At 38.3% G+C, this 25,233-nt stretch overlaps 3 protein-coding genes across 3 annotated transcripts in view; all 3 read right to left on the bottom strand.

The window, feature by feature from the left end:
- LOC135733123 (uncharacterized) overlaps positions 1-25,233 on the bottom strand; it is a 64,960-nt gene extending 39,727 nt beyond the window's left edge. The window contains exons 1-12 of the mRNA XM_073812017.1: positions 25,007-25,233; positions 21,120-21,222; positions 17,270-17,866; positions 15,240-15,833; positions 14,479-15,096; positions 12,665-13,261; positions 11,916-12,521; positions 9,608-10,201; positions 2,475-3,068; positions 1,685-2,284; positions 883-1,476; positions 79-672 (exon numbers count right to left, since the gene is read on the bottom strand). Coding sequence (XP_073668118.1) covers positions 79-672; positions 883-1,476; positions 1,685-2,284; positions 2,475-3,068; positions 9,608-10,201; positions 11,916-12,521; positions 12,665-13,261; positions 14,479-15,096; positions 15,240-15,833; positions 17,270-17,866; positions 21,120-21,210 — 6,079 coding nt within the window. The 5' untranslated portion in view covers positions 21,211-21,222; positions 25,007-25,233. The remainder of the gene's footprint in view (positions 1-78; positions 673-882; positions 1,477-1,684; positions 2,285-2,474; positions 3,069-9,607; positions 10,202-11,915; positions 12,522-12,664; positions 13,262-14,478; positions 15,097-15,239; positions 15,834-17,269; positions 17,867-21,119; positions 21,223-25,006) is intronic.
- Positions 2,472-4,582, bottom strand: LOC135733195 (collagen alpha-3(VI) chain-like). Its single transcript, XM_065251545.2, has 2 exons — positions 4,060-4,582; positions 2,472-3,871 (listed from the first exon to the last, which is right to left on the bottom strand). Exons 1-2 carry the CDS (start codon positions 4,580-4,582, stop codon positions 3,177-3,179), a joined length of 1,218 nt encoding a protein of 405 aa, XP_065107617.1. The 3' UTR covers positions 2,472-3,176.
- Positions 4,766-9,532, bottom strand: LOC141280832 (collagen alpha-3(VI) chain-like). Its single transcript, XM_073811917.1, has 6 exons — positions 8,890-9,532; positions 8,090-8,677; positions 7,341-7,925; positions 6,392-6,967; positions 5,659-6,258; positions 4,766-5,462 (listed from the first exon to the last, which is right to left on the bottom strand). The coding sequence occupies exons 1-6, from the start codon at positions 9,509-9,511 to the stop codon at positions 4,768-4,770; spliced, it is 3,666 nt and encodes a 1,221-aa protein (XP_073668018.1). The 5' UTR covers positions 9,512-9,532; the 3' UTR covers positions 4,766-4,767.

Raw genomic sequence — 25,233 nt, 5'->3', positions numbered from 1 at the left:
CCCACTGCCCACAACTACTCAGCAATTTCAAATATAGACAGAAAAGGCACAGCACGTAAATGTTTGTCATGCACATACCAGTTGGTGAAGTTGTAGCAATGGGTACTACAACCGTGTGTACGGAGGCCAGCAACTGCTCTTGGACATTTGGAAGCTCACTAAAGTCAGACACAGATAAAGCATACTTGGGGTCATTTGAAATTCTCTGCAATTCCCCGCTTTCAGAGCCCCTCGATCCTATTCCGAAGATCAAGACTCCAATTTTCTTCAGAGAGGATGCTGCTGCGTCAACATTGTCATATGACCTTCCCCCGCTTAGCAAAATCAGCACTTGCGGAACACCCTCCAGTCGTCTGCTGCCAGAAGAGGCAGTAAAGACATTGTCTTTGACGTGTTGAAGAGCTGCCCCTGTGTTGAGGGGCCTCCCCCCTTTGTGTCTCAGACCTCTCACACTGTCTAAAACGTCTTCCTTCGTTGTGTAGGCATTTAAATGGAAATGGACCTCTGGGTCTCGACTGTACTGCACCACAGAAACTCGGTCTCTGTTTTCCGCTATGTTTAATTTCTTCACAACTCTTTGTACAAAGTCACGCATTGCTGGGAAAGAACTCATAGTGCCATCTGAACCATCAAGCAGAAAAACGACGTCCTTTCTGGGCACGGTGTAATCAGCTATGGGAAAAAAAGCATCATTAACACAAAATTATTTCTTTAACATTCAAAAATCTTTTGTCATTTTTACAATGTTCATACACCTTCAGAATTTCACACTGTTCATTGACTATCTAAGCTGTTGGTGATTGTCCCACAGCCCACAACTACTTAGCGATTTCAAATCTAGACAGAAAAGGCAAAGCACGTAAATGTTTGTCATGCACATACCAGTTGGTGACGTTGTAGCAATGGGTACTGCAACCGTGTGTACGGAGGCCAACAACTGCTCTTGGACATTTGGAAGCTCACTAAAGTCAGACACAGATACAGCATACTTGGGGTCATTTGAAATTCTCTGCAATTCCCCGCTATCAGAGCCCCTCGATCCTATTCCGAATGTCAAAACTCCAATTTCCTTCAGAGAGGATGCTGCTGCGTCAACATTGTCATATGACCTTCCCCCACTTAGGAGAATCAATATTTGCGGCACACCCTCCAGTCGTCTGCTGCCAGAGGAGGCAGTAAAGACATTGTTTTTGAGGTACTGGAGAGCTGCCCCTGTGTTGAGGGGCCTCCCTCCTTTGTGTCTCAGACCTCTCACACTGTCTAAAACGTCTTCCTTTGTTGTGTATGCATTTAAATGGAAATGGACCTCTGGGTCTCGACTGTACTGCACCACAGAAACTCGGTCTCTGTTTTCCTCTATGTTTAATTTCTCCATTACTCTTTGCACAAAGTCACGCATTGCTGGGAAAGAACTCCTAGTGCCATCTGAACCGTCGAGCAGAAAAACAACGTCCTTTCTGGGCACGGTGTAATCAGCTAAAGAAAAAAAGCATCATTAACACAAAGTTATTTCCTTAACATTCAAAAATCTTTTGTCATTTTGACAATGTTCATACACCTTCAGAATTTCACACTGTTCATTGACTATCTAAGCGGTTGGTGATTGTCCCACTGCCCACAACTACTCAGCAATTTCAAAATTAGACAAAAAGCCACTGAGCGAAAATTTTTGCAATGCACATACCAGTAACAGTTGGTGACAATGTAGTAATGGGTATTACAACCGTCTCTACGGAGGCCAACAACTGCTCTTGGACATTTGGAAGCTCACTAAAGTCAGACACAGATACAGCATACTTGGGGTCATTTGAAATTCTCTGCAATTCCCCGCTATCAGAGCCCCTCGATCCTATTCCGAATGTCAAAACTCCAATTTCCTTCAGAGAGGATGCTGCTGCGTCAACATTGTCATATGACCTTCCCCCACTTAGGAGAATCAATATTTGCGGCACACCCTCCAGTCGTCTGCTGCCAGAGGAGGCAGTAAAGACATTGTCTTTGAGGTACTGGAGAGCTGCCCCTGTGTTGAGGGGCCTCCCTCCTTTGTGTCTCAGACCTCTCACACTGTCTAAAACGTCTTCCTTTGTTGTGTAGGCATTTAAATAGAAATTGACCTCTGGTTCTCGACTGTACTCCACCACAGAAACTCGGTCTCTGTTTTCTGCTATGTTTAATTTCTCCACTACTCTTTGTACAAATTCACGCATTGCTGGGAAAGAAGTCCTAGTGCCATCTGAACCGTCCAACAGAAAAACAACGTCCTTTTTGGCTGTTGTGTAGTCAGCTATGGGAAAAAAACAAAACACAGCTTCAACAACACAAAGTCATTTTGACAGTGTTCATACACGTTCAGAATTTCAAACTGTTCATTCACTATCTAAGCTGTTGGTGATTATCCCACAGCCCACAACTACTCAGCGATTTCACATCTAGACAGAAAAGGCACAGCACGTAAATGTTTGTCATGCACATACCAGTTGGTGACGTTGTAGCAATGGGTACTGAAACCGTGTGTACGGAGGCCAGCAACTGCTCTTGGACATTTGGAAGCTCACTAAAGTCAGACACAGATATAGCATAATTGGGGTCATTTGAAATTCTCTGCAATTCCCCGCTATCAGAGCCCCTCGATCCTATTCCGAAGGTCAAGACTCCAATTTCCTTCAGAGAGGATGCTGCTGCGTCAACATTGTCATATGACCTTCCCCCACTTAGGAGAATCAATATTTGCGGCACACCCTCCAGTCGTCTGCTGCCAGAGGAGGCAGTAAAGACATTGTCTTTGACGTGTTGAAGAGCTGCCCCTGTGTTGAGGGGTCTCCCCCCTTTGTGTCTCAGACCTCTCACACTTTCTAAAACGTCTTCCTTCGTTGTGTATGCATTTAAATGGAAATGGACCTCTGGGTCTCGACTGTACTGAACCACAGAAACTCGGTCTCTGTTTTCCTCTATGTTTAATTTCTCCATTACTCTTTGCACAAAGTCACGCATTGCTAGGAAAGAACTCCTAGTGCCATCTGAACCGTCGAGCAGAAAAACTACGTCCTTTCTGGGCACGGTGTAATCAGCTAAAGAAAAAAAGCATCATTAACACAAAGCTATTTCCTTAACATTCAAAAATCTTTTGTCATTATGACAATGTTCATACACCTTCAGAATTTCACACTGTTCATTGACTATCTAAGCGGTTGGTGATTATCCCACAGCCCACAACTACTCAGCGATTTCACATCTAGACAGAAAAGGCACAGCACGTAAATGTTTGTCATGCACATACCAGTTGGTGACGTTGTAGCAATGGGTACTGAAACCGTGTGTACGGAGGCCAGCAACTGCTCTTGGACATTTGGAAGCTCACTAAAGTCAGACACAGATAAAGCATACTTGGGGTCATTTGAAATTCTCTGCAATTCCCCGCTATCAGAGCCCCTCGATCCTATTCCGAAGGTCAAGACTCCAATTTCCTTCAGAGAGGATGCTGCTGCGTCAACATTGTCATATGACCTTCCCCCACTTAGGAGAATCAATATTTGCGGCACACCCTCCAGTCGTCTGCTGCCAGAGGAGGCAGTAAAGACATTGTCTTTGAGGTACTGGAGAGCTGCCCCTGTGTTGAGGGGCCTCCCTCCTTTGTGTCTCAGACCTCTCACACTGTCTAAAACGTCTTCCTTTGTTGTGTATGCATTTAAATAGAAATTGACCTCTGGTTCTCGACTGTACTGCACCACAGAAACTCGGTCTCTGTTTTCCGCTATGTTTAATTTCTCCACTACTCTTCGTACAAAGTCACGCATTGCTGGGAAAGAATTCCTAGTGCCATCTGAACCATCCAACAGAAAAACTACGTCCTTTTTGGGTGTTGTGTAGTCAGCTATGGGAAAAAACAAAACACAGCTTCAACAACACAAAGTCATTTTGACAATGTTCATACACGTTCAGAATTTCAAACTGTTCATTCACTATCTAAGCTGTTGGTGATCATCCCACTGCCCACAACTACTCAGCAATTTCAAATATAGACAAAAAGCCACAGAGCGAAAATTTTTGCAATGCACATACCGGTAACAGTTGATGACGTTGTAGCAATGGGTATTGCAACCGTCTCTACGGAGTCCAGCAATTGCTCTTGGACATTTGGAAGGTCACTAAAGTCAGACACAGATATAGCATACTTGGGGTCATTTGAAATTCTCTGCAATTCCCCGCTATCAGAGCCCCTCGATCCTATTCCGAATGTCAAGACTCCAATTTCCTTCAGAGAGGATGCTGCTGCATCAACATTGTCATATGACCTTCCCCCACTTAGGAGAATCAATATTTGCGGCACACCCTCCAGTCGTCTGCTGCCAGAGGAGGCAGTAAAGACATTGTCTTTGACGTGTTGAAGAGCTGCCCCTGTGTTGAGGGGTCTCCCCCCTTTGTGTCTCAGACCTCTCACACTTTCTAAAACGTCTTCCTTCGTTGTGTATGCATTTAAATGGAAATGGACCTCTGGGTCTCGACTGTACTGAACCACAGAAACTCGGTCTCTGTTTTCCTCTATGTTTAATTTCTCCATTACTCTTTGCAAAAAGTCACGCATTGCTAGGAAAGAACTCCTAGTGCCATCTGAACCGTCAAGCAGAAAAACTACGTCCTTTCTGGGCACGGTGTAATCAGCTAAAGAAAAAAAACATCATTAACACAAAGCTATTTCCTTAACATTCAAAAATCTTTTGTCATTTTGACAATGTTCATACACCTTCAGAATTTCACACTGTTCATTGACTATCTAAGCGGTTGGTGATTATCCCACAGCCCACAACTACTCAGCGATTTCACATCTAGACAGAAAAGGCACAGCACGTAAATGTTTGTCATGCACATACCAGTTGGTGACGTTGTAGCAATGGGTACTGAAACCGTGTGTACGGAGGCCAGCAACTGCTCTTGGACATTTGGAAGCTCACTAAAGTCAGACACAGATATAGCATAATTGGGGTCATTTGAAATTCTCTGCAATTCCCCGCTATCAGAGCCCCTCGATCCTATTCCGAAGGTTAAGACTCCAATTTCCTTCAGAGAGGATGCTGCTGCGTCAACATTGTCATATGACCTTCCCCCACTTAGGAGAATCAATATTTGCGGCACACCCTCCCGTCGTCTGCTGCCAGAGGAGGCAGTAAAGACATTGTCTTTGACGTGTTGAAGAGCTGCCCCTGTGTTGAGGGGTCTCCCCCCTTTGTGTCTCAGACCTCTCACAGTTTCTAAAACGTCTTCCTTCGTTGTGTATGCATTTAAATGGAAATGGACCTCTGGGTCTCGACTGTACTGAACCACAGAAACTCGGTCTCTGTTTTCCTCTATGTTTAATTTCTCCATTACTCTTTGCACAAAGTCACGCATTGCTGGGAAAGAACTCCTAGTGCCATCTGAACCGTCCAACAGAAAAACTACGTCCTTTTTGGGTGTTGTGTAGTCAGCTATAGGAAAAAAACAAAACACAGCTTCAACAACACACAGTCAACTGTCATTTTGACAATGTTCATACACGTTCAGAATTTCAAACTGTTCATTCACTATCTAAGCTGTTGGTGATCATCCCACTGCCCACAACTACTCAGCAATTTCAAAAATAGACAAAAAGCCACTGAGCGAAAATTTTTGCGATGCACATACCAGTAACAGTTGGTGAAGCTGTAGCAATGGGTATTGCAACCGTCTCAACGGAGGCCAGCAACTGCTCTTGGACATTTGGAAGCTCACTAAAGTCAGACACAGATATAGCATACTTGGGGTCATTTGAAATTCTCTGCAATTCCCTGCTATCAGAGCCCCTTGATCCTATTCCGAATGTCAAAACTCCAATTTCCTTCAGAGAGGATGCTGCTGCGTCAACATTGTCATATGACCTTCCCCCGCTAAGCAAAATCAGCACTTGCGGCACACCCTCCAGTCGCCTGCTGCCAGAAGAGGCTGTAAAGACATTGTCTTTGACGTGCTGAAGCGCTGCCCCTGTATTGAGGGGCCTCCCCCCTTTGTGTCTCAGACCTCTCACACTGTCTAAAACGTCTTCCTTCGTTGTGTAGGCATTTAAATGGAAATGGATCTCTGGGTCTCGACTGTACTGCACCACAGAAACTCGGTCTTCGTTTTCCTTTATGTTTAATTTCTGCACTACTCTTTGCACAAAGTCACGCATTGCTGGGAAAGAAATCATAGTGCCATCCGATCCATCCAGCAGGAAGACAACGTCTCTCTTTGGTCTATGACTCTCAGCTAAGAAACAATCATTCATTGACAAAAAAATAAGAAGCACTGTATATTACTGTTTAATTAATTTGTTTTAAAAAACACAGTACCATTAAGAACTTGGACATTTCTAAACTACTTATCTTACTATTATGCTTACCCAACAAGACTTTTTCACTGTTAGTAGGATCTGGTTTCATTGCTTCCAATAATTGTGCCTGGATTTTTGGTAATTCACTGAATTCAGTAAATGACAGCACTTGATTTTCAGATGATATTTTGTGCAGTTCTTCAGAGTCTGAGTCCTTCGCTCCAATTCCAAGTATTAGTACTCCATGTTCTTTAAGAGAAGAGGCTGCCTCTGAAATGTTATCCCTTGATGTTCCATTAGTCAGCAGAATTAATATTTGAGGAATGCCTTCTTTGTGCCTACTCCCTGAAGAACTTGTAAATATATTATCCTTCACATATCGAAGGGCAGATCCTGTGTTAAGTGGCCTCCCACCTTTATGGCTTAACACCTTAACACGATTCAATACATCATCTTTTCTTATGAATGAATTTAGATAAAAATTTGCAACAGCTACATTGCTGTACTGAATTATTGATATTCTGTCCATATCAATTCCCACATTGAGATTTGTGATAACATTGTACAGAAAATTACGTATTTCTTGAAATCCTCTTCTTGTACTGTCAGAACCATCCACAAGAAAGGCAATATCCCTTTTAAATCCTGTGCATAGAATTGAAATAATTTTAGGATTACAGGCAATAATTTCTATCCAATTGTGTTTTGAATTAGTTTAGAAAATGAATGTATAGCATTACCTATAGAACCGTGCATTAAATTATTGTCTAGCTAAGTTGGTAGAAAATTGCATTAGCAGTGCAAAGGTTGCATTCACAGGGAACCAACATTTTAAAATGATTATACCCTTGAAAGCTCTATAGATCACTTCGGATTAAAGCATCTGCTAAATGCACCAAAATAAACTTGATGTCTTAAACACCATATTTCTGAAATTTTGCTGAGATATCAATAGACATAATTATTTTCCAGGAAATACAGTTAATTTAACCATGCATTTTTTTTTTATAATTCTTACCATCAACTTCTTTTGTGGTGTCTTCTTTGTGTGTCACTCCTGTAAGCTTTGACATGAAACTTTGGTGGACATTTTTTAAGTCTTTAAAATCAGGAACAGCAAAAGCATAATCTGTACTTGTTGAAATGGCATCCATTTCAATGGGATCTGTCAGCCTTGACCCAATGGCAAAAATGACTACCCCAAGACCCTTGAGTGAGTTAGCTGGTCCACGGGGAGAGTCTCTTGATCTGCCACCAGCCACAAGCACAAGCATTTGAGCAACACCATCTTCACCTCTTGAGGAAAAAATATTGTCTCTAACAAATTGTAGAGCCCTGCCAATATATTGTGGCCTTCCCCCTTTTGATTTAAGTTTTCTTATAGCATCTGCCACCTCAGGAGTTGATGAATACTTACGGAGATTAAAGTTTATTTCTGCAGTATTACTGAACTGCACAACAGCAATTTGATCTTTTCCTGGACCAACATCAAACATTTCTGCCAAACTGGCTACAAAATCTCGTATAGCTGTGAATCTGTGACTAGCATCATCAGATCCATCAATAAGAAACACAATATCTCTTTTTCCATTTGAAGTCTTTACTAAAATAAATAAAAGGATAACGAAAGATGGGCATTAATTGGTTGTTGTTACCAGTAGTGTCCCAAACACTGGTCAGAATTGCAAATAGTAGCTACAGATAATAGAAAAATAGAAAGTAATAATACAAAACAGTATGACAAATACAGCTTATAACAGCTCTTACCCACAGGTGTTGGAAACTGCTCAGGAATTTCATTATCACTTGTCAAAACAGAATCAAGTCTTTGGAAAATGCTGTCAATTGAAGTAAAGTCAGAAACAAAGAAAGCATATGCTGGTGTAAAAGACACTGTCTGTAACTCAAGTGTGTCAGCATTTCTTGTGCCAATGGTAAAGACTTTAATGTTGCTTTTTCTTAATTCTTGTGAAATGGTTCTCACATCATCATTGGATCTACCACCACTAAATAGATACAGAATCTGAGCTGCACCCTCTTGATGCCTGCCTCCAGATGATGGTGTAAATATATTTTCTTTAATAAACTGCAAAGCAGCTCCAGTGTTTAGTGGCCTTCCACTTTTGTGCCTTATGGAACGTATTGAATTCAGCACCTCATTTTTAGTTGAGTACGAGCTGAGATAAAAATTTGCTGTAGAATCTCGACTGTACTGGACAACAGCCACCCTATCGTGGTCTTCATCCACATATAGACCTTCAACCACTCTTTGCATAAAATTGCGAATTGCCTCAAAACCATTATTAGAATCATCAGATCCATCAATAAGAAATGCAACATCCCTTTTGACAGTTTCTGTAACAAAAATGGCATGTCAAAGATTATCACGATGAAAGGTTTACCTCCTTTTGTTTATTCATAATTAATAACACTATTGCATAGTGTTAACATAGTGTTAGCAAGAACATATAAATCCTACATATGCTAGTTCATGCTACCAAATAGTAGGTTGTACACTGCTTTAAAACACTGCATGCACAATACATTATAAAATGATTTTTTCTTACCAGAGACCCGAAATCTCATTGTTGGCGGCTGTTGGTAAGATAACCCCTTTATTAATGGTAAAATATTCTTTTGAACTTCATGAAGGTTTTCAAAGTCAGAAATAAAAAAGTAATTTGGTTGATGGGATATTGTTTGTAACTCAAGCGTATCAGCATTTGGGGTACCAATACTTAAGGAAATGACACCAGTGTCTCTCAAAGCTTTAGCTGGACCACGAATATCATCTCTAGACCTCCCAGAACTCATCAGAATTAAAACCTGAGGCACACCTTCCACCTGTCTACTTCCTGCATCAGCAGTAAACAAGTTGTCCTTAACATACTGTAAAGCTGCCCCTGTGTGACGCAGCTTTCCTCCTTTATGACTTAGGCGTTTCACATGGTTTAAAACATCATCTAAGGATGAATGGGCATTCAGCTTGAAATCAACAGCTGTGTCATCACTGTACTGGACCACTGAAACACGATCTTTATCTGGTGCTACGTTCAGTTGCTTAACCAGGGTCTGTACAAAGTTTTGCACTTCTGAGAAACTTTCACTTGTGTCATCAGAGCCATCAATTAAAAAAACAATATCTCTCTTTCCGGTATCTGCTGCAACATACAGTATAAATATACACATGATTATTTCATTTCACTTTTGAAAACACCCTAATTTCAGACATATTATATTTAAAGCATAACTCCAAACATTCAAAATGGGAAATTTAATTCTTACCTGTTGTTGGTTGAAGCCTCCTAGGCTGACGAGGAACTCTTTTTACATATGATACAAGTTTTTGCTCGATGGTTTGAAGGTCATCAAATTGAGGGACAATAAGGGTGTGATCAGGATCATATGACATGGTCTGCAGCTGAATAACATCTGCATTTTGAGTGCCTATACTAAACGGGACTATATGGTTCTGTTTCAGGGCAGCAGCAGGTGCTCTAACATCATCTTGAGACCTTCCTCCAGTAAGAATGACAAGAATCTGAGGAACCCCCTCATTTATTCTGCTCCCAGAGGAGGCAACAAACATGTTTTTTATAAAGTCAAGAGCTCCTCCTATGTTAAGGGGACTTCCTCCCAGGTGTTGTAGGCTCTCAATTGACCTTAAAACGTCTTGCTTTGTGGCATATGTGTTCAAATCAAATTGGATGCGTGGCTTTGTGCTGTACTGGACCACGGACACTCTGTCTGTGCTCGGTCCAATATTAAGTTTGTCAACCACTCTTTTAACAAACTGACATATTTGTTTAAATGCATCCCTAGTATCATCAGACCCATCCAGGAGAAAGACAATGTCTCTTTGTGCTGCATCTAATTCCACTGGGATAAAAATTGAATGGATTCATAAAAATATTTACTTTTGTGAAATACACAAAATATCATCAACACAAAATTAATGTTAATGTCTGAAGCACTGTTTGCTATGCAACTACATGACTATGAAATTCAAATATAAACAAAGAAACATATGCTTTCTGTTTTTAAGAAAAAAAAAAACATATATTCTTCATTATAAAATAATTGTATTGTGTATTTTTATGTTCAAAGAAGAGTAAGATCAATCACGCAACAAGAACAGAAAAAGCAAAGAACAAGAAGTTTTCAATTGATGAAATACCAACAATGATTGAGAAATCATTGGCCCAAACAAGAGCTTAAAGTGGAAATGGAATCTTCACAAGCGCAGAGACTCTTCCATGGTGAAGAGGATCTGTGGACGGTCATGGAAGTTCTCTGAATCAGCAAAAGATGAACAGCGCATGAAAATAATAACTATTCAAAGACAAAGGCCATTATTTGTCAGTCTTTACCAACAGCAAGAAAGCTGAATCAAAAAAATGGCCTTATGGTTAGGCAAGCAATTTAGTGAAAGGAGATTTTCCATCATGTTTCATATCCAAATATCAAAGTCAAATGAAGAAGCATGAATTTGAGAAAAACGCCAAGCAAGTTTGGTTATTCTTACCGATGATAGTAGGGGGTTCTATTTCCATTTTGGATTTGATAAAGGAGAGGATATCAGGCTGTATGAGTAAAAGTTCATTAATGTCTGGAAGGTTAAAAAGAAATCTAGCTGAAAATGCTATGCTTTGAAGCTCAGCCTCTACCGCATTCTTTAATCCAATGGCAATGGACAGAACTCCAAAATTTTTGAGATCTTCAGCAGGACCTGCCACATCATCACGGGACTCTCCACCAGTCATGATAATCAATATCTGAGGGATTCCTAGTTGATGTCTACTTCCAAAGGCAGTGGTAAAAACATGGTCTCTGACATACTGTAGGGCTGCCCCGGTATTTAGGATTCGTCCACCTTTTGCTGTGAGGCCATTAACGGCATAAATTACAGCCTTCTTACTTGTGTAAGTATTAAGTAGGAAATGGGCCAAAGCATCTTCACTGTACTGTATTACAGCAACTCGAACAATATCCTGGTCAATGTCAAGAACATCTACCATCCGCCGAATAAATTCACGGATGACAAGGAGTCCATTTTTGGAGTCATCGGAGCCATCAAGAAGAAAAACTATATCCCGTTTGTTAATTCCTGTATCAAGCAAGTTTCCAAGAAAAAAGAAAAAGGATATTGGAATACATCTTTCTCATTCAATGTACAAATTGAATTGTAAAGACTTTCAATGTGTACAAGAGCCAAAACATGTTTCAAAGTGTCTGAAAAGAAATGTGCAAGCAAAGCAAAGAATGTAAGTGAAATTGACCCTTCAAATATAATTTTGTGGGTCTGAATGTGAATAGTGTTGAAAACACGAAAGCACCTGCGAGTCCATTGTAGTTCATAAACTTCCATGGAATGAACATCTTTTATGTACAAAAGATGTTAACTGAAGACATGGAAGGGATGCAAGAAGACAGAAAGATAAGAAAATATATTCAGTCATTTCAATTAAATACAGTATTAAAACACAGTAGAAAGGTACACTATACCGCTACCAATAAAAAATACCTGAACTTAAACAGAAATAACTTAATTTTTAAGTTTGCATATTGAATGCTTATAATTAAAAAATCTTACCAGTTGATTCTGGAACTCCTGTGATTGAAATTTCTTCAAATTGTTTGGAGTTCTTAATAGCAGAAACTAGTTGTGGCTCAATTAAATGGAGGTCATCAAATCTACTAAGATATGCAAATTGGGATTGGAATGACACTTCTTTCAGCTCATCTGAATCTGCATTTTCTATACCAATGCTTATTATTCCTATTTCAAGATCTTTTATGGCCATGGCAGGTTCTATTACTTCATCGCTAGATGGTCTGCTACTCAATAATATTAGCATTTGAGGAATATCTTGAAGTCGTCTACTCCCAGAAGAGGAAGTGAAAACCTGGTGCCTCACAAACTGGATGGCTGCCCCTGTGTTGGCATCTTTTCCACCTTTGTGTTTTAGCAACTTTATTGCATTTAGAACCTCCATCTTTGTTGAGTATGTTTTAAGATAAAACTCAACCTTTGGGTTGTCACTGTACTGAACCACAGATACTCTGTATTTGCTCTCCTCCACATTGAGTTTACCAACAACTCTTTGGAGAAAATCACACATTGCATGGAATCCATTTCTAGTACCATCAGACCCATCCAACAGGAATACTACATCTTTTGCTATGTCTTTGTCATCAGCTATGACACAGTACACAGTACATACATGAGAAATATATAGAAACAGAAAGAAGCACAGCCACAAAAAAAAACAAAGAGACAAGTACACTGCTGCCTGATCAAGCACATCAACCACAGCAATATTAAAAGCGAATTGTTCTTACCTTCCTCTAGAACGACCTCTAGTTGTGCCTTTGGAAGAGTCACATAGTTCTTGATTTTTTCATTAACAGTGCTGAGCTCGCTGAATTCCTTCACATTGAAAGCAAATGATGGATTGTGCGATATGGCCTCAATCTGTTTCCGGTCTGCATTTTTCACTCCGACACCGAAGGGTACAACTCCCTCAGTCTTTAGAGCAACTGCAGGTTCCCTGACGCTGTCTCTTGATCTTCCCCCAGTCAGAACAATCAAAAACTGGGGAACGTTTTGGGCTGCTCGACTCCCATATCCTGGTGTTAAGATGTTGTTTTTCATGAAGGTCAGGGCAGCACCAGTGTTTAAACTTCTGCCACCAGCCAGAGAAAGTCCATTTACAGCTCTCAACACTTCATCTTTGGTTTGATAAGTGTTCAGGTAGAAGTTAGGGGTTGGTCTTTCACTATGCTGGACCACAGCGACTCGTACTTTATCAGGGCCAATGTCAAGAGGCGCAATGACTTTGGAAATGAAGTCACGGATATGGTTAAAGTCCCCTCTGACATCATCAGAGCCGTCAATCAGGAATGCAACATCTCTTTCACCACCAGAAGTTTCAATCACTGTAAAAAAATTGAAAATTATAAAATAATGAATGATCTGCAAGCATAAAGCATATAAATTAAAACTTAAAGCACAAGAAAATGTTTTTGGTTTTGTGGTTAAAGATGACCTATATATATATATATATATATATACATATACATACATATATATATATATATATACATACATATATATATATATATATATATATATATATATATATATATATATATACATATATATATACATATACATATATATATATATATATATACATACATATATATATATATATATATATATATATATATATATATATATATATATATATATATATATATATATATACATATACATATACATATACATATACATATATATATATATATATATATATATATATATATATATATATATACATATACATATACATATATATATATATATATATACATATACATATACATATATATATATATACATATACACATACATACATATATATATATATATATATATATATATATATATATATATATATATATATATATATATATGTATATATAACATTTTTAATTTTTCATTTAAAGCAACACTATGTAGTTTTTTTACCTTTAAATAATGTCTTTAAAATTATTTCAGTGATAGAACAACTTTTAACTGGACAAATTGTACTGTTGCTGCAACCTGAGCAGCCTCCTAGCTGCTACAAGCACACTCTGAAAGTGGCGGTGGAGGGTAGGAAACACAGCCCCGCCCCTCCCCCTGCCTGCAGAAGAGTGTCTGATACCAGGCACTGTTGCGCTTTTCAACCACATGGGGGAGCTGTAAGTCATTTTTACATGGAAACTACATAGTGTTGCTTTAAAAGTGGACAAAGAACAATTCCCGCACACTATCTGCTTGCTGAAAAAATGTATTTAATGAAAGTTGCGTTGCAACGTTTCGATCAACTGATCTTCATCAGTTGATCGAAACGTTGCAACGCAACTTTAATTAAATACATTTTTTCAGCAAGCAGATAGTGTGCGGGAATTGTTCTTTGTACATTTTGAGACTTTTTGTCGTCTTATCCTACGCACCTATCTATTGACTTCAGGTGTGCGACGCTAATTTGTTTGAGTTTTGCTTTAAAAGTGGAAAATTACTTTGTGCATCTTTAATAATATAACTAAATGACTATTAATGTAACACCTGCTGTCTTTGATGAATTTTCACAGATGCTTTAACGTACCTATTGGAACTGTATCAGTCTCTCCAACAACAGTGATCAGAGGTGTCATTATTTCGTCAACCACGCTTGACAATTCGCTAAACCTTCCTCTGAAGTATGCCAAATTTTCTACGAAAGCAACTGTTTTCAGGAATCTCTCTTCCACTCGGCCAGCTCCAACAGCAAAAGTCAAAACTCCAGCTAAAGCTACACGGTCTGCAATTCTCTTGACTTCATCTTGTGAAGGACCTCCTGTCAGCAGCACAAGTACCTGCTGGATCCCCTGCCCCCTACGAGACCCAGCTGATGCCTGGAAATGGTTATTAAGGGCATATTCTAGAGCGGCACCAGTGTTTAATGAACGTCCCCCCATTAGACGTAGTTGAGCAATGCTAGAGAGCACATCCTGTTTGGTGTTGTGGGTGTTAAAATAAAACTCTGTACGCTGTTTCTCAGCAAACTGCATTAGGGCGATGCGTACACGCTCAGGTCGTACGTCTAGTTTGTTCACCACCTCAGTGATAAAGTCTCGAACAAATGGTAGGTTGGCATTTCCAACATGAACGGATCCATCCACCACGAAGAGAATGTCTCTGACAACTTTTTGGGTCTCAATTGTAGTGACCTCCACAAGTGGGTCTGAAAGTTTGAGACCATAGTTTTGTTAAACAAGGCATAATAAACAACATCATTATGTAATTGACATATATCTTTAATATTCTTTAATAATCCATGTCAAAGATTGAAATTAAAGTGAAATCAATGATTGAACTAATTGTTACCTGTTTCAGTTGGAGTCTCTATCACAACAACACCAGATAATGTAGAGAGAGGGGAGATGATTTCTCTGGGATTGCGTATCAAAGCTCTGAAGTCCCTGAGCATGAAAACCAGACTATCATCAAAAGCTATTTGTTTGAGCTCATCCTCACTAGCGGCTCGAGACCCTGCAGCCAAAGTCAGTACACCCATCTGACGAAGTGCCTCAGCTGGCTGCTGGACGCTGTCTTTAGATTTTTTACTAGTCAGTAGCAACACAAGCTGTGGCACTCCTTGTTGAATGCGGCTCCCACTCCCAGCTGTAAACATGTCGGTCCTTATGAAATCCAGGGCAGCACCAATGTTGACATCAGTGGAAGGTCTGGGTTTTATTCTGGCAAGGGCAGAGGTTAGGGATTCTTTTGAACTGAATGAGTTGAGGTTGATCTCCATCTTTGGGGTAGTGCCAAACAGGGCTACTCCGATCTGAACCTGATTGGGGCCAATTGGCATGGTGCCAATAAACTTATTGATGAATTCTCGCACTGCATTGATAAGGGTGGAACCCATGCTACTATCAATGAGGAAAACAATATCTCTTGGTCCAACAGCCGAAGCTAAAAAAAAAAGAGAAATGTGTTAAATGGTTCTGCATTTAAGAATCAAAATCATGTTATGAAACGGTTAATCTTTGTTGTTGTTTTATAAAATCTCAATTTAGATTAGAAAGTTGTAAAGGTATACTTGCCAAAAACAATATAAAAGCTTAGAATTATGCAAAAATATTCAGATTATTCTGTAAGTAAACATTTCCATCTAAACATAGGTACCAACATAACTTCTAATTGTTTCAATTAAACATTTAGGGGCGGTTTTCTGGGCAGGGCTTATTCTAGACCCAGACTAAAATTCCATGTTTGAGCTGCATTATTTTGAAAACATCTTGCACTGACATATCTTAACATATATCAGTGCCATTATTTTGTCTCAGGATGCACACCAGTATTGTTTTTGTAAGGTATGTTTGTCCTAATTTAACTAATGCCTGGATTAATCTAAACCATGTCTGTGAAACCGCCCCTTAAACATATAGGGACAGTTTCCCAGACAGGGTTTAGATTAGTCTAGAACTAGACCTTAGTTATATCAGGACATTTAAGTTGTATTTACAAACATACCTTAAGCAAAACAATACTGGCATGCATCTTTAAGCAAAACAATGGCTGCTCAAACTTTAGCTCAATGGTAGCTTTAGTCTGGGACTAGGATAAGCCATCTCTGTGAAACCACCCCAATAAGTCTTTATTTATATTAATGCATTTGGCAGATACTTTTATTTCTGTGTCTCACAGTGTGTTTAATCTATACTTTTTTACATTGTATTTACTTGGCTGAAAAAATGTGTTCCTGATGAGTTTCCTGATGGGCTCTTACCCAATTTATAAAAAAAACTGAAGCAAAAAATTATTTGTTAATTTTACACATTGTGTATGTTTTGATTATCGTTCTGAATCTGATCTCTAACAAAATTCCTTCACAAAAATGCAATTATTTCAGCTCAAAATTTTTTATTTTTGAAGAAAATTACCCACATTTAGGAGATAATAAACAGAGAAAAAATAAAGATTTGCTTGTTTGTTTATTGTTTGTTTCCTGGAAGGCATTTTGTTAAACTTTTGTGAAAATCACAAAAAAAAAATGCTGGCGGGCAACTTTTAAAAAAAAGGCTGGCGGGGAATGAGTTAAAATGTATAATGTTAAAAGTAAATGCTGGAATCGACACTAAGGTTAATAAATACTGTAGAACTATAAATAATTGTAAGTTAACGTTAGTTAATACAATAATTAATATTAACAAATAGAACCTTATACCAAAGTGTTTTTAACATACATTTGATACATACATACATACATATAAGTTTTCTTTTTCACCTTCCACTTAATAAAAAGTTTTGTGTTTTCTTTATATAATTTTTTTTATGGTGCTAATCTACTGATTATTGGATCCTGCTCCTCAGTTTTCTTTTGAATCCACCAATCTGTAATGACATACCTTCTATGACCTCTGTTTCAATCACAATGGTGCGCCGGGCGACCCCATTAATGTATTGAAGCATCTGGTTACCCACGTTTGCCACCGCTCTGACATCAGGTGCAGACAGAACAAAACTTTTGTCTGTAGCAATAGCTTCCAATTGGGCAGCATCAAAACCACCTACAGCAATGCCAAAGGTGTACACGTTGGCCTGCTCTAGGTCCTTATCGCCCTGACTGACATCATCACTGGACTGCCCAGCACTGATCACCACCAGTGTCTGTGGCACCCCTTCATCCGCCCTTCCCCCTACTTCTGGACCCAACAGACTGCTTGTCACCTCTTCCAAGGCTTTCCCGAGATTTGCCTCAATACCGCCAGGGTACTCAATTCCCCGGATAGAAGTGAGAATGCTCTCTTTGTTGTCATGGCTATTGAGATAGAACTGAATCTCAGGGTCATCAGCGTAAAGTATAACGGATACGCGGATTGCGTCCTTGCCCACGGCAAGCCCCTCTATCACTTGGACAGCCATATTGCGGATGTAGGGAAAGTTGTCAGCTCCAACGTTCTCTGATCCATCAATTAAGAGCACAAGGTCGACTGGCCCAGGGGCTTGGAGAGGAGAAATGGAGAGAGGATAGAGAGACAAAACATAATGCAAAACGTGTGGGTTAATATAGGGTAGGGCAGGGAAAGGGGGGGGGGGTGCAAGCATAAACAATTATCATGGATAATTACAATCCATTATAAAAACACAACACAAAAACAATATACTGCATGTCTGCTGAACCAAGAAAGATGCTTGCTTCTGCATATAATACTCATAAAAAATTGTGAAGAATTAATCAGGTTTTTTTGTATCTGTAATATGCGGTTTGGCCAACTGTCATCTTCTTGTGTTCAGTCAGATCATGCAGACTCATGTTACAGTATTCAGTGGTAACAGCACCAGTAATGACCCTTCTGCCTCATCTTTGGACATTCAGTATGCACAGAACAAATATAAGGTTACGTCAATACAGAGAATGTACTGACAAGTTCATCTGGCATTTATAATTTATTTATGCATAATGTTCTTGTGCATGGACATTACAAAGATGAGAACATACAGGTTCATCACTGTATTGATTTTGGTGGGACATTTTTTTATGGTTACACAGTGAAAACAGTCAGAACACGAACACATAAGAATCAGACATTGAGCTCTCAAGACACAAGCTGTGTTGGGTGGTTAGCCATCATCAGTAGTTGCTGATGATCTCTAATGTCTTAAAGACAAATTAATGACACATTTATCCTTCATATTTTAAAGAATTATTCTTCTGTAATCTAACTTAAAAGAAATAAAAACTGTAATGAAGAAATGGATGGATAGAAGAATGAATGGATCATGGTGAGACAGAAAGATAACTGGAGAGAAGTTGACGGTTGTGAACTTGGGTGTTATAATTTATTCTTACTGTAAATCTAGTATGTCTTATCTTATTGAGAAAACAGAAGAAATCACAACATGCAGCAAATATGATTTGGTGATGAAACTAGTGATGTTAACAGTGCGGGGAATAGTTAATTGGGTTATTTCTGGGACAGTTTTGCATGGATTACCCTTGGTCAATATAAACTGGCTGTGACCGTTCCTGATGCTGACAGTAGCTCTCGAGTCCCATCAGGATTAATGATGAAAACATAAAATTCAGTTATTTGTTGAATGTTTTTATTCATAAAGAGTTTAATGGATCTTAAAGAACACTGGTATTTTGTATTTGTCAATGAAAGGCTTCACAGTATTTAAATCAGTAACCAGCTGTGTTTGATTTATCAAGTTTCCCATTTCTCAATGTTTCTTTTTTTACCATCACAGATGTGCTATCTCACACCAAAGCTATCTTACACCAAAGTGACCAGCACTGATGTGATAAGTGTCTTGTAAAATCACCATTTATGCTGCTGTTGTAACCTAGCATAAAAAAGAACCTAAATGTTTAATAATAGCGCTTGGCAAATAAAGTATGACCTCATTTATGTTTTTTTCTTTCTTTTATATTCACTCTGTATTGGAAGTTATTCGAATACATTTTTGCTTGCACTCACTCTAAAAATGGTTGGGTTATTTTTAATCCATAATTGGTAAATATTGGACAGAACACACCGTTAAAATTGACCCAATGCTGGGTTGTTTTAACCCAACTGCTCAGTTTTTATGGGTCATGTTTAACCCAGCATGGGGTAATTTTTAACCCAGCACGTGTTCTGTCCAATATTTACCCATTATGGGTTAAAAATAACGAAGCCACTTTTAAAGGAACAGTATGTAGGATTGTGGCCAAAACTGGTATTGCAATCACAAAACTTGTGTCTAAAACTGGTACTGCAATCACACAGCTAGTGGCTAATACACAACATGACAACATCAACATCAGTTGAGGGCTGCAACTCCACTTTTTAAATGACAATATCCTGCCCAGACCACTGTTGTCAGTGATATAAGTATTTGAAATGAAAATGATTTCTTAAAGCAGACATATCATGCTTTTAAATCTGTCCTTTTTACATATAAATCATCTATTTGTGGTCTATGTAAAGCGAAACTGCAATGCTTGGGTCTGAATTCCTCATTATTATAGCCCCACAGGCCCCCTTTCTACCCCTTTTCTGATGTGCATCTGAGAGCAACTCGTTTTGGTACTGTCTTTTTAAATGCACGTCATACCCTGCCCCCTCTCCAGGTTGCAGAGGTGACACTCGGTTAAACTCCACCCCGTTCGGCCATTTTTGTAGTTTTATAGCAGAGATACGATTATCTAGCTGCACAGAAACTTTTTATTTACTCGTTATTCACAAAATGTCAACAACGGAAGACTTGTCCATCCAGCCTTATATGTTCGCGCCAGAGTCGGAAACGGACTGAGAGGAAAATGAAGACGACGAACCTGCAGAACAACGTCTTCATATTGAGGTATCGCAATGGTGTGAGGCTGCAGCCTCCGGAGGTCGCATATCTAGGCTGCATGCGTCATCAAGACGGTCTTATTTCAGAATATTAACAATTATAAAGTTTACTATTATTCTTAGTTAATCGTAAGTTGTTGTAATATGCTCATGACTTGCAAATGTAATGCTCAGTTAACTTAAACCAGGCTTGATGCCCAAAAGCGATCTCCGCAGGCTGCAGCCTTCGGAGTGAGAAACAGCACTGCTAAACCATGACCACCGTGTACTTTACTTTTTTACTTTAAGTTATAAACTGCTTACCGAAGTGCTCTGCTCGTCGTCTCCAAAGAAAGAAGTAATTGACCCCTCAATCAGACGAAGTCTATCGGTAAATCCTTCTTTATACTGGCGGAGATTGGTGAAGTAGTTATCCTTAAAGTGCCTCGGGCACACAAAAATGACTTTATCCACAGATGTGAGTACATTTCTTACGCTCTCGTAACTTCTGCATCCTTGAGCTTGGACTACAATATCGCAGCGAGAAATATAAAATGGCGGATTGCTCGTAGTGTTGGGCTGGAAGTCGATGTCCTTATTTAGCAGTTCCGCTGCAAATACTGTGACGTAATTGTTCAAAAAACGTAATAGATAATAGAAAAATCAGAACCGGTTGGAAAATATGACCAAAACAGAATATAAAGATATCAACAAAGCACCTGAAGAGACTAATTTCAACTTTTATGTACTTATAAACACTACAAATATACAACAAAATGCATTTAAGAGCCAAGAAAGTGGATTTAGCATGATATGTCTCCTTTAATGTCTAGAAACATATCAGGGCCATTTTATGATTAATTGATATACATTTCTTACAAACTGTTCCTTTAAGTGTTGCCACCAATACCGAAAAAGATACATGGATTAAACTTACCATCCTGAGCTTCAAGATTTGGGAATAGGCCAAAAACCATCACACCCACAAGGGCGCATAGTGCTACCCTCTGCTTCCACATTGTCCACATTGGAATGGACAGCTGAAAAAAGACACAAGTACTTTTACATTTTGAGGAAATGCACAGTTTACTTAATACACCTCTGGAGCACACAAGGCCTTTATAAGACCCTTTACTTACAATTCTGTGGAGAAACTAATTTTATACACTTTAAAAATCATTAGCTAATTAAATTTTAACTACAGAGGAAAGATACATTTCAAAAAGATCAATATAGCCACCTACTGTATAGTTGTTTACAGAATTGTTTTTGTTTTCATCGTAACTCATTAATTATGGCATAAACATTCTCTGAAAGCCACATAACTGTTTACACTTATTTTAGGAGGAGAGGAAGCTTTGGCAGAACATTGAGATTTGTGACCTGTTTCCACGCCATGCACTAAATCCACACAGCTGTTAGATTTCAGGAGTTCAAAATGATTTGTTCCCACATCAACATATCTCACTTGCCAGTTAAAACCACTGTGCAGAGTACTGGACATTAACAAAAATACATTGCAAAAGAACACTGAAGGACAGGAACAAGAAAACAAAATATCACCTACTGAGCTCATTATGGGTGTGAAAGGGTCTATTGTAAAACTGTGAGTAAAGGAAAATACCGTTCTTACCATCACAGCAGGCTCAAGAGTTAAACTAGGAAGCCTTGAGTCACAGTACAAATTATTCTAAATTAGTTTTGGTGGTAGGTTGCCATGTTACCATACTAGCGAATATTAAAATCTTGGGGGTTCTTACATATTTATTTTAAGAGACAACTTTGCCAGAATACTCGATTTGTGTCATTACTGTTAAATAAACTGACATAGCTATGGCCTCCATAAAAGCTCCCTTTGATTTATGCTAAGCAAAACCATCCGCAAAAACTTATTTATTGGCCAAAGTCAAACAATCTAGACACATTTTAGTGAGTATCCAATAAAACATGTCTTTAAGTCATACTTTTAATTATAAATAGATTAACTAATTTAATAAATATTTAAAACACAACTTTTAAAAATTGATCAAGATTTGATAAAAGGCATTGAGAAAATAAGTAAAAGATAAGTAATTGGTTTTAGAGATCTTTAAAGGCACACCTGCTATTGAAAGTTACCAAGGGGACTATTTTTGGGCACTGCGTAATATCATTGCGCTTCCTTCAGCCATGGTACGACAGCAAAGTCCTTGAATATTACGCTAGAATGAGAGTATAGATCCTAACCATATCAGCCTAGAAAATCACAACTTTAAATTTTCCATTAGTCATGTAACTACAGAAGAGTCTTTCTTAAGTTTTTAATAGGAAAAATATTGAAACTCTTTGGTTATTTTTGAGCGTGATGCTAAATGGTCTAATCAGATTCAATGGATTATGCTAAGCTATGCTAAAAGAGTTCGGCTGAATGGATTCCAAAATGGTAAAAAACATTTAACTCTAGGGGAGCTGGAAAATGAGACTATTTTCAAAAAAATGGATGCCAAATTGACTTACAAGTGCATTCAAGATATTTTATAAGTCAGTCTGTGTTTTCTGGGGAAAAAACATGACATTTGTGCTGCTAACAATCTACCAACTAAGCAATAGGAACACAGAGATGGATTCGTTTTTGAATGAAAAAACTCAAAATGAACTGTGCATAGAACAAGCACAATTAACATAAAACTGCCGGAAGATTAAACAAAACCTTAACCTTACCACAAGATAACTTTATCAATAAAATTAGTAAAAGTAAAGAATTTTAATTTTACTGGCATTAGTGGAAAGTTTTGCAAATAAATTGATATTACAAAGTTGCTTAGTCTTTTTTTGTCCCATTCTACTATTTTCTATAAACATTTAATTGGTCTATAAACAAAATTATGCAGCCAACCGTTATTAAAGTTTAGAGTCATAAACCAGTAACAATAATGAGTTTTTCCTGCATAATTTGCTGCATTACTCATTAAAAGCTTTTAAGATTCAGAAACTTAATGAACACTAATGATACTCATATATTCAGTATTGGGTGTAACTAGTTACTTAGTAAATAGTTACAGCAATTTAATAACTTTTTCCTTTAAAAGTAAAGTAATGGATAGTATTATTTTTCCCAGTAATTTAATTACAGTCACTGCTGATTTACTGGAACTAAATGGTGTGTATGGACTGTAAAACAATCATATACAATACAATAGTGGATTTAAAATCAAAATTTAAAGTCTAACATTAAAATGCATGCTTTTTTATTGTATTCCTCTCACTTTAAATATTTTGGTGAGTTATAAGTATAATGGTAACACTCTAGTGTAGTTTCCAGTTCTCACTATAAACTGGTTGGTTATTAGCATTAATATAACTGAGAAATTGACTGTTTATTAATACTTGAAAATCACATATTAATGCCTGATTCTGCAAAACTATATTCTTAATCCTTAATATTTAAATGTAACAGCTACTTTACTAAGCATTAAAAAAGCAGTAATTAGGATAATATTAAGGCAAAAGTAGTTAATAGTTAGTTAATAGTGATATATAATAATAGATTCATATATAAATCGCATTAGTGTACTATTATATACATAGCATATCCACCTAAACTCAGTCCGAAAAACCCAACAAGTTTTACATGGCATCTCAACACTGTCCTCTAGTGATATTAGTGGGAAAAAGCTCTTCTCCTTGCCTGTCTTGCTCAAAGCTGCCTCAACAGGGGAAACCCAAGACCCCGGAAGGTTATGTGTGATGTCAATTGACCAGTATTACAAGACAAAAAAGTTTCAGGATTGTGAAGAAAAGGCTTATTGGAAAAATGGTAATGTAAAGTCTCTCATGAATAGTCTCTCTCAGAATGGTGGACTGAAGTCACCCAACAATGTTTAATTCATTCACAGTACATACAAATATGGTGATTGTAGTTGCGCTGCTCATACAGGGTATGGATGTATATGTACAGCAAGTCTGAGAATGGACTGCGCTGTATCTGAGGTTCTGGTATTTGCAAGGGCCCACATCTGGTACTGCTTCGCCTTAGTTTAATGTCTAAGCTCTAACTCTCCCAGCACTCTTTGTCCATCTGGCAGTGACTGTGGAAAAAGTGTTTCACATCACCCGCGCTTTACAGTGCTGGGCAGGTGGTATGATTTGAATATATTGTATTGTACGCTGGTAGAAAAGTGCATGATTAAACTGGAGCTTCCAGATTTGTTCTGCTTCTTGCTTCTGTTTAAACAAACCACTTATATCTAATTTTGGATATCATCTTAATCAAAACAAAGTGCTGCACAACTTCCCAACCAGATTGTTAGGATGATAACTCAGCTTAACATCTTAAAAAACATGCATGTTACACCTTTAACAAACACCTTTAAAATCACTTTTAGCCCATAAAAAAATCACATACTGTGGCTAAAAACAAACACTTGATCACAAACTGTAACGGCAAAGCTTTCTGGAGAAGTTTGGGTGAATAGAGCCCCTCCTTATATATCCCTCTTATCAGAGCACTTTGCTTATTCTCCAACTCCTCTTCCTGTGCTGCAACTAAAAATTCATTCCTTTTCTCAAAGCACAGGAATTTGCCATACCCCGTCTATTCTTTACAACAAAACCATAATTATGATGCAAAACCGCTTATGTTATGTTCATTGAACAAACAATACAAACAAACCAAGACTTACAGTGGAGAAAAGGGTGTGTGCGGGATGCTTTAGTAAAATGCATTTTTAACATTTTTATAATGCATTTAACAAACCACACTTAAAAACACCATCCGGTACCATTGCACTCATGCACAAATGCTCGTTTTACAAATGCATAAAGAATATGAAAAAAATCTCTTACCTCTGGAATACAGAATTCCGAGTGCTGATTTTCTACGGTCTCTCAAATATCTGCAAAAAGACAACTCTTAGGTCATTATCTTCCTGGTAATCCCCTCAGTGAACTGTGCTGGGTGCGTCAGGCAAGGATGATGCTAATTAACTCGGGTCCTGGAGACGCTGGTTAGTTTAACTGACTGCGTGCTCTCCAGAGGAGCAGTACCACTCACTCCAGCCTGGGACAGAACA

Source organism: Paramisgurnus dabryanus, chromosome 15, assembly GCF_030506205.2.
Source record: "Paramisgurnus dabryanus chromosome 15, PD_genome_1.1, whole genome shotgun sequence".
In the NCBI taxonomy this organism is placed as follows: domain Eukaryota; kingdom Metazoa; phylum Chordata; class Actinopteri; order Cypriniformes; family Cobitidae; genus Paramisgurnus; species Paramisgurnus dabryanus.
Note: the sequence above shows the minus strand (reverse complement) of the source record. Positions and strands in the feature narration are given on the sequence as shown.